The following is a 9,768-nucleotide window of genomic DNA, read 5'->3' on the forward strand; positions in this document are numbered from 1 at the left end:
GAGCAGGGAGCAGATCAAATGTACCTCTTACCACGCCATTCAAGATTTTTTGAACTATTTTATCTTTTCACACCTTTTCCATATTGTTTTTTTTTCTCCACTTCTACTATAGGTGTTTCAATTTTCAGTGAAACAGCCATTGAACTAAAGCAGCTGAATACACTGAAATCAAGAAAACACTACCTCCTCAGCTGCGGAAGAGAAGTGCAACGCAAATCTGTTTTTTATGTCACCTGATAGGTTGTAAATATGAAATATTTATATTAAAATCCATCCTTACCCACTGCGAACACCTGGATGAAATAGGCACGTACAACAAACGCTGACCCTCTGACACGTAAGCCATTGTCCCTGCATTTGCTCTCTGTTTTCAGACTTGCACATCTTCTGGCATTATCAATGCTTATAGAAAAGTTTTCTTGAGTCTCTAGAATATCAGTCATTTGAAATGTCAGTGATAATTTTAGATTCAACAAAAATACCCTATCCTTCCTTCGTGATCAGTGCCGTAAGTCTAGGGTTAGTCTACTTTTAAAAGCAAGTCTTTGGAGGAAAAAGTGATATCCATCGCCACCTTGTGGCTAATAAGAGAAAATACCGATTCTCCAAAAATACCCACCGAGCTGCCTAAGCTCCCCACGACTTTTTGATTAAAGCTGCAACCAGCAGCGTGAGAATTTCCCCCCCTTATTTCTGGCCGTTGTGCTTGAGCGCAACCGCTGAGCGTGCGGGGGCAGAGGGCCGAGGTCCTGCGTTCGCAGCGAGACCCTGACCCCCCCCCCTTCCCGGATCCCTCATGCCAACACGGCCGCGTCAGCCTCTGGGAGCCAGATGCACTAGCACCTCCTCACCCACACTGGCTACCTTCGTTTTCTAGTCAGTTTGCAGTTTTTGCATTACTCTACAAAGCCCCAAATGGCTCATGACCAGCCTGCTCGGCATCATGCTTCGGGGCCACTTGCCCTGCCCCGGGTCAGAGGAAGGACTGACCTTGCCCAAAGGCCTCCGAGAGAGGGAAATGCCAGCGAGGGATTATCTGCTGCTTGGCCTCCCAGGCCCGGCTGGCCCTTCCGGCGGGGCGAGCCCTGTTCTAGAAGGAGCTTGGCCACTCGGCAACCAGCAACACCACGGGGATGAGCGCGGTGCCTGGGGCACCCGCGGCAGCACCTCGCACACCTCACGGTGGCAGACGACTCCCCATTTACTGGTTTTGCCCTTCCAAATGTTCAGCTGCGGGTGCAGCAGCAGGCTCGACTTGTGACACGCCTCATGAAAGGAAATTTGACTGATAGCTAAGTTTTTTTTTCAGATCCATTATTTACTAAATCTGGCATTTCTCCTGACTGGATCAAAACTAGAAATTACTGCAATCTGCAGTGAATTAAGGATCTAACTTCAAATTCTCCTTAAGCCTACAATATTAAAGGTGGAGACCTTTTGAACAAGGATATATGATTACAAAGCTATTTTGGAAGCTCTACTAATCAGCTCAATGCATGCTTAAACACCTATACCACTGCTTAAAAGAAGCAGTAAAGATAAAAAGGGCTTAATGATTATGAATATCAGACATAATTATGGTCACCATATTAATATTTAGCTTACTGTTTGCACACCACAATCTCAGCAGAAAAGGTAAGTGGGTTGTGCACATAGTTGCAAGTTCTAACGGCATAAAACTAAGGATTTTGTAGACTAATTTATGTAGTGCTAGTAATAAATACATCTTTATGTACGTTAACTGTCTCTATGCATGTTAACCAAGTCTTTAATTCATATGTCATCATCCCAAATTCTCTCCACCTTTGTTTGCTGTCAACAAAGCACTGACATTTAAAATTAGTTACCAAAAGAGGATAGTACTGAGTTAACTGCAAACTGTAATTAAAAGCTGTTCCTCCTTCGCTCCATTCCCCTCAGACCTCAGAGATTATGAATGTCGTGTGGAAAATGCCTCAGAAATATCTGGCAGCATGAGAAGTCTGGGAATCTTACTGCAAGGTAAGGAGTCCAAGGAAGAGGAAAGCCATCGGGGCTGTTAACAGTAAGGTCAACATTTCCAGGTGTCTCAGCCAGTCCTCAGCCACCTGATGAAAAAGGATGCAAAAGTGAAAAATCTGGTCACACGATATTTTAGCTCCATTTTGCTAAAAACTAAGGAGATTTCTACAGTATTCTCCGATGAGTTGTTGTCATTTGCAGTCATTAATTCTGCACAAAATCTGGATTTTTCAGCCAACTATTGCAGCAAGGGAAGCAAAGTTATCACAGAACCGCAAAGCTGACCTTGACAGAACTGCCCTTGCCTTGTCACTTGGGGATATTTGCTTTGCTCCAGCTTTCAGCATCCAAGTGCCAAGATTAAGAGCCTCAGTTTCAAGCAGCCTTCCGAGTCCTCAAGGGCAACAGGAATCCCAAACGGAGATGTTTTTCTTTTTTTGTCAACTATTCCAGGAGTTGCCTGTAGGTGGTTATGTTGCTATAAAGTTAGATGGTGTTAACACTGTCCTCCAGGGTGTGAGAATTTATTGTACATTAAGAACAAAGCTAGTCCAAAAAAAAAAAAAAAAGAAAACCAATGGGATCACAAATAGAGGAGCAAACAGAAAACCTGCTATTTTCCTCAACGTAACATTAACACATCGCCGTCTCTGAAATTCCTTTACGGCAGTACATCCATCCCTCACAGCTAACCCTGCTGGCCTGAACCTTCCGCAAGAGAAATTGCAAATAAATGAAGAGAAGCCATTTCTGATGTTTATTTCTCACTTACCCTTTTTCAGCCCCTGGGACAGCAGCAACCAAAGGGAACCTAAGCAGAAACCAAAAAGTCATCACTCTGACATGCTTTAGTCTTCAGAGCCCCATGCATGTAAATCTGCTCTACTTAGAGAAGGAACATGGAGATGGGAGAGACCAGGCAGAAGAGAAATGCACCGTGCAGAGCCTGAAAGTCGTCACCAGTGCAGACAGGAGAGCTGCTACTGGCCACAGCTGTGTTTTACTAATAGACAACAGAAAAAAGTTTCAGACCAAATTTATTCTTACAGGAAAAGGTAAAAAGAAAAATTTCAATCTAGCAAATACCTGTTTATGTAGATTGAAGGAGGACAGTCTTCAATTTCATATAGGTCATACCTTACTGGTTATTAAAAACCAAGTATTTGTATCTTTCTATTAACAAAAAGATGAACTAGGAGAGAGTAATGGTCAGAATAGTGACTAACACTACCGAAAGTTTAAGATTTTTAGAACAATTTCATGCTGTTTGCTCTTCTTTTGGAAGGGCAGGAGGTATTCTGCAAATGTAGTTTCCAATATTAATACATACAGAAAATTCTTTACAGTAACGCTTCTTGCCAACTGTGTCAGCATGCAAGTAACACCAGCCTTCAACTGCCTTTGGTTCTTAAGTTTAAACAGAAACAAACATCTCATTTTAAAACGTCTTTCCATTTGCAGTGTTTCTGGTAGGGTTATCAAATTGCGTTATGACAGCAAAGCTGCCCAAGCTGAAAGTTTTTGCAGAGGGTCTGACCGTCCTGCACGTGCGCCAAGATAACCAGACTTCAGAGGGTAGGTACCAATTCTCCCTGCAGAGCCACAAAAGTAGCATAGCAATATACGCAATGAAGGAAAAAGATCTTGGCTTTTGCATGCACAGCTTAGCCCTAGTTCTCCCAAACAACAGTTTCTTTAAATAACTATTGCTTCTATCAATAACTGGGTTTATTGCATAATCCAGTAAATCCAGATCTTTTGCAAATCCTTGGCTGTAATGAGAAAACAGTATCTTAGCACTGACTTTCACAAGAAGCTACCAGGTTCAAGCTCACGGGTTCCATACTAGGGCTTCTAGCCTCCCTTAAAAACCTCACCTGACTTCATCGGGAAGTTACAAGCCTTTGCTATGCCTGCACTTACACACCATCTTCTTCTGGGGACAAACTGGGACCCGAAAGGTATCTGAAATATTTTAAGGTAAGAAGTTTCTGAGAGTCTAGAGAGAGTTACAGCTTCTTCTGAAAGACTGTAGGAGACTCCAAGTTGTTTCTCTCCCCTGCTCCATCTTACCTAACCCAACCTAACCAAAACGAAGAAAACGTTGAACTGTCAAAGACCTGTAAAAACTTTTGAAATAGTCTTCTTTCTGTGTCTCAATTTAGAGGGAATTCCATCCACAAATGACAAAGACATGCTGATCAGACAAAGACAAAGTATCTACATTAAAGTGTTCATCGCTTGTATCCTGGTAACGCCTGCGATAGCCTATATCATATTTGTTATATGTGAATTTCCCTGCTTGGTAAGTTTTTGAGCATGACAGCTTCTCATCTCAATCCTACATACTCACCCAGAATATAGCCTCATAAACAGGACCAATGAGTTGAAATAGGTTTACCAAGTTCTCAGGAAGGGAAAACAAGTATTCACAGATATGGACAGGAGCTTTGTTTTCAGTAAGGTGCGACATGAAAAATACATGTCCTGAGTTTTGCACCATATTATGCTCACCACGACCATAAGCTCGCAACCACATGTGTCATTTTGCTATGTCAGGACACTGCTCTTCCTTCCCAACAGAGATTAGCAGCAGAATAATGCACTAGTTCCCTGGAAACCCAGCCACTGTTTTATGGGAGGCATGTTTGACTTTTGGTTGCAAAATTAATACTATCAATGTGAGGCAATTCTGTCAAAAAGCAGCCCCAGAACAATGTTATGCTCTTGTGCAAGGCCAGCTGTGGCCAGTTGGGGTAGGCACTCCTGAAGCCAGAGGAAGAATAGTTTAGGGGTGGAAGAGAATAGGCAAAACTTTCAAAGGACAGGCTAAATGCACTCCCTCATTTGCTCGGCCGTAACTTAAACTATTAAAAGTGATGGTGAGGGTGTACATGCAACAGGGAGAACAAAACATATCAGACTGAGCTACGGTGATTCACTGTGTAAAGCTACATTACTGTGATGCCTAAACATGTACAAGTATCGATCATGGCCCTTCCAGAAAAAAATAGCCTGTTACTAGTTTTCAGCAGTTGGTTTTCTTCACCACCCTCATGCACAGCTAACTGCTTTTGCTTCTTTCCCAAGTGCTCATGCCATGGCTGGATCAAGACACACGTCGGTGCGCAGAGCAGCAGAACCAACCTGCCTGCAGCCTCCCTCAGGGTGCGTCACCAAACAGAAACATTTGTAATCCAGTTTCTTCAGGATATAGGACAGAAGGCATTGCAACGTCTTGTTTGAGTCTCAGCCTCCCTTCCCCGGGCACCTACTGGTCACCTTCAACCAAATTTGACCAAAGGATAATGGGCCCCAAGGACAAGCAAGTTCCCGAGCGAAAATCAGTGATGGGGTAGTGAAGAGGGAGCCAAATCTCTCCCGGGGGAAGCTGTATGGGCTCAGCAGTCCCCATGCTGGCTGGCCATTCGGTAGTCAGCCAACAAGCCTCACATACCTGCTGGCCAAACAGCATACGCAGCACGTGCCATCGCACCAGCGGTCCTGAGCGGAGGCAGGAGGGAACCAGTGGTACAGGAGGGAAGCAGGGAAGCTGGGACTATCAGCATGGGGAGGACTTATGAGGCTAGTTTGGGTTCATTTGTTCTGTCTTCATGAGGTAACCTGGTTTTAGGTGCATTTAAGCAACAATTACTGTGTTCAAAGATAGACCTATCCCTCCCCCTCAAAAAATTAAGTATCACCATGGTCCTGGAAATGCATTATTAAGGTGCCTTTTCATGAAGAAATGATTTAATCTTGTGCTTCCTACCCCATTAAGTGACCTTCCAAGGCTGTACCCTACTCCCACCTCTCACAGTGAATTGGGATCAAGTTACTTAAGTTCAACATATCCATTTACTTGTCTGTCACCCTGGTCTAGCAATCACCTTGCGAGACTAGAGAGCTTAGCTCTGTCAACACACAAGAAGCCTTCTGAATATTAAACATACAGAACAAACCACTTGAGAACATTTAATTTGCAGAAATGATCGGTAAATAATTTCAAATAGCAAATGAAAATCACCTCATTTGTTAAAACTTCTGAGAAGAAAAAAATAAAATGTGAATACATTATTCATTACAGATTATCCACTTAGATCTTCTTGGAGTGAAACTGCACTGTGAGAAATGTGTTGTAGTGAGAGGTTTGGAAATTGGACTGAGACCCTTAAGAGCCATTTCACACAGGCCATTGAACAGCCATCAGGTGGTAACACCTCTGGGCCTCCTCCAAGCTGAAAGCCATCAGAACAGACTTCAGGCAAAAGGTTTTTTATCTCATTGCCACCTCCAGGAGACATCAGGCTTACTGTAACTTCTGTAGTTCAGTTCAGCCAGGAGATGTCGCACCACTAAATTACTGATATGGGAAACAACAACACACAAGCACTGGTATAACACTCTAGGAATAGGGTTGTTTATTACTCCTGATGAGTATTTTTCTTCCTTTGCCAGAAGGAAGCATCAGGCCAAGAGCCTTACAAGGAAAGATTCAAAATCATTGTCATTCATGAGACCTACCTGTGAAAAGCTGCCGGCCTCAGAGGCACACTCTTTTCATCAGGGGAGGTACATCAGCTTTCTCCTGACCCCCTCCTGGACACAGCAGAGCGAACAACAGCAGTTTACACCACCACGAGTCAAGCCATTGCAGACTGGAACGAGACTTATGTTGGAAGAAATGTTTACCTGGCTAGGAGCAATCAGGTTAATTCACTTAGAAGGCAACTGCTGTGAAGATAGCCATATGTTGATTTCTTCCATCAAGTACCTGGAATCATATTTTAGCTCCTAGAATTAGGAAATACCTGTTGGTGAAAGCAATAAAAATTCCAGTGACATTTCAAATTCTGCCTCCCCAATTTTTTAGTTTTTTCCTCATGATTTTTTCACACGCGTCTAGGGCCTGGGCAAAAGGGAAAGGAAATAATTTCCAACATGTTACTCTCGTCTTAAACAGACTGTTAAACAGTTCAGACAAGAAGTATATAGAATACCAGATCTCCTACTCCAGCATCAACAGGAATAACGCAGATATTACTCTTTGAGATAATACAAATATTAATCTTTGAGCTTTAGCCCTTGTCTAGATCTGAATAGGTGCACATTTTCAGGTGCTGATACAAAATGAACGTCTGATCTATTTGCAATGTATTTATCTCTAATGCCGTCTTCAGCTCTCAGATACAACTGCCAAAGGCTACATCTGTCTGCTCTGGAGAACAGCTCTCATCTGAAGTTCCCAGGCAAAGGATTAAATGCTTCAGAATCTGCATAAACGAGTACGAGCAGCCTTCAAGGCTCCCAGTGAACAATACAGCATTTCCCCCCCAAGTGATCTAGATCCTGCTCATCTGAATCAACGTCATGTGTTCTCTGAGGCGGCACCAGAAAAAATTCACACAAAATTAAAATTGCACAACAGCATAAAAAAAGGGTGCACTGGAACAGTAATGACAGTGGTTCTTTTCAGAAGAGGGGATTAGCACCACATACAGTATCACTGAGTGGAGCACTGCCCATGCGGGGCATTCCAGACAGGTAGAGTTTATTGCAGAACAGGGCCTAAGTACAAACAAGTATTGGAAATTCATGAAATACCAGTAACATTTGCCAGAACCAGGGCATCATAAACATACGCAGAATCTACCTAATATTTGTGCTAAAGAACATTTTAATTATCAGCATTACTATTACAATTACACCAGGCTCAGAAGGAGTACTACGTCCCCTCAAGAACACAGTACAGCATATGAGGCTACTGTAGAGGTCATGAGAGCTATCACGAGATGTGTATTACCACTGTGCCAGATTGGCTATCCAGACTGTCTCATGCAAAAACAAATGGCTCTTTAAACAATGCCACTAGCTAACTCATTCCTGAGCTTTAGGGTTTCACGCAACGCAAGACTTGGCGAGCTAAGCCCTATCCAAAGCCCTCTGTCAGGATGTCCTCAACAAGCCCACAAGTGCACCTAGTTCACAAAGACATTCAAAGTGTACATGGGGGACAGCCACAAAAGACCTCACAGGCACTAGCCTGCAAACAGACAGGGGAAGGACGAAAGATCCCTTTCTGTATAAATGATTTAGACATACACAGACGTTTGTGCAAGTTCATGAGCTGACAGGAGATGGAGACACATTACACATCACCTACAGCTTCTAAGTTACTTGTGAAAAGCAGCAGCTTCAAAAGATCACTGCTGGGGAGCGTCCCAGGCAGGGAAGATGAACAAGATGCTCCATTCTTCTCCTCCTGGTCCCTGGACGCTGACTGCCACCACTGCCTATGCTGCTGCCGCAGGCCACCCTCTCTTCTGTCTACCTGTTATGATCTTTCTTACTCTTCTCTAAAGTTTTTCCCTCGTTCATGCTCACATCTTCCTTCACCGCGCTACCCTCTGTAACTCCTCCCAGTTCTAGCTCATGAGCCACATAATCCAGGCCAAGTCTGACACAAAGGGCAAACAGCTGCCGGGGGAAGACCTGCAGAAGAAGATGGTGGGGTTGCAGCCAGTTGCTAACAATCACCCCATCACTGCTAGGAAAATAATTACTGCTACATGAGAAACTATTAATTCCTTACTATTTTACTGCTACAAGACTTATTTGACATATACTTGCATGAGACACGGGGGCCTTGCAAACCTGGAGGGACAGTATCTTGCTTCAAACTTCTAATGAAGTTAAGTCACTTTTTTTCTCCCTCTTCCAGTCACATGCATGGCAGTCCCGTCCCTCTTCTGCACTTGGAGCGTTCTTGTCACTCTTCTTGGCATGTGGCCTTGATCAGGCAAGGCAATTTTCTTCCAGCATGTGCAAGCTCTGACTCGTGGGGGCCAAGTAATGCCAACCTCCAAGGCCGCCGCTGCCTTGTCTTTTCCCACAGCAGGGAATTCGAATTGCTAGCACATCTCATCTTCTTAGCCCTGCTGCTGGTCACATGAAGAAGCCCTAGCTGGAAGGTACAGATGAAGTAACGCTCGCACTCAAAACCCACAAACTGCTATAAGGCTAGGAGCCCCTTTTAATTTCCAGCCTAAACTTACTCCTGGTTGAACGATATTTGTTACTGTGCCAATACTGTCTTTTAGCTTGTAACAGCGTGGTCCCCTTTGGCAGGGACACACGCTCCCCACAGGCTGTGGGGCTCGCACCCCCCACGGCGCGTGGGTACTCACACATCCCCTCCAAGCTGAGGCGTACACCTACACCTACACCCCCCCCCTCCAAGCTGAGGCGAACACCTACACACACACCCTCCAAGCTGAGGCATACACCTACACACACACCCCCTCAAGCTGAGGCATACACCTACACCCACACACACACCAAGTTGAGGCGCACACCTACACCCCTCCAAACTGAGGTGTACACCTACACCTACACACACACACACACCCCAAGCTGAGGCGAACACCTAAACCTACACACCCCCCATAGGCTACAAACAGGTGCACACCCTATAGGCTGTCTGTACATATATATACACGCCCCCCTAGGCTGTATGTCTGTACATAAACACACAGCACACACAACACACACCCTCGCGAGGCTGTAGGTACCTATGTACACACACACACACACACCCCGAGGCTGTATACAGCTACATACACACACACCAGGCTGTAGGCACCTACCCGGACACCACACACCCTGGGCTGTGCACACACACACACCACACACGCAGAGACCCTGCCGGCTGTACAACACACCCGCAGAGACAGACAGACACACCCTACTGGCTGTACGTACAGGTAC

At 44.6% G+C, this 9,768-nt stretch overlaps 2 protein-coding genes across 2 annotated transcripts in view; one reads left to right on the forward strand and one right to left on the reverse strand.

The window, feature by feature from the left end:
• The window catches only part of ACACA (acetyl-CoA carboxylase alpha), a 154,236-nt gene extending 153,822 nt beyond the window's left edge, over window positions 1-414 (reverse strand). The window contains exon 1 of the mRNA XM_068910467.1: window positions 281-414. The gene's annotated coding sequence lies outside the window, so the exon portion shown is untranslated. The remainder of the gene's footprint in view (window positions 1-280) is intronic.
• C16H17orf78 (chromosome 16 C17orf78 homolog) lies at window positions 236-6,552 on the forward strand. Its single transcript, XM_009672895.2, has 7 exons — window positions 236-337; window positions 1,921-2,001; window positions 2,784-3,056; window positions 3,463-3,576; window positions 4,167-4,306; window positions 5,092-5,169; window positions 6,460-6,552. The coding sequence occupies exons 2-7, from the start codon at window positions 1,974-1,976 to the stop codon at window positions 6,529-6,531; spliced, it is 705 nt and encodes a 234-aa protein (XP_009671190.1). The 5' UTR covers window positions 236-337; window positions 1,921-1,973; the 3' UTR covers window positions 6,532-6,552.
• The last annotated feature ends 3,216 nt before the right edge of the window (window positions 6,553-9,768 follow it).

The sequence above is a fragment of the Struthio camelus genome, chromosome 16 (assembly GCF_040807025.1).
Source record: "Struthio camelus isolate bStrCam1 chromosome 16, bStrCam1.hap1, whole genome shotgun sequence".
Classification (NCBI taxonomy): Eukaryota; Metazoa; Chordata; class Aves; order Struthioniformes; family Struthionidae; genus Struthio; species Struthio camelus.

Excerpts from the sequence above, each read along its gene's own strand:
- C16H17orf78 (XM_009672895.2), top strand. The coding sequence starts at position 1,974 with ATGAGAAGTCTGGGAATCTTACTGCAAG. Across the intron at positions 2,002-2,783 it reads TCTGGGAATCTTACTGCAAG|CCCCTGGGACAGCAGCAACC; the intron begins GTAAGGAGTCCA and ends ACCCTTTTTCAG. Across the intron at positions 3,057-3,462 it reads ATTTATTCTTACAGGAAAAG|TGTTTCTGGTAGGGTTATCA; the intron begins GTAAAAAGAAAA and ends TTCCATTTGCAG.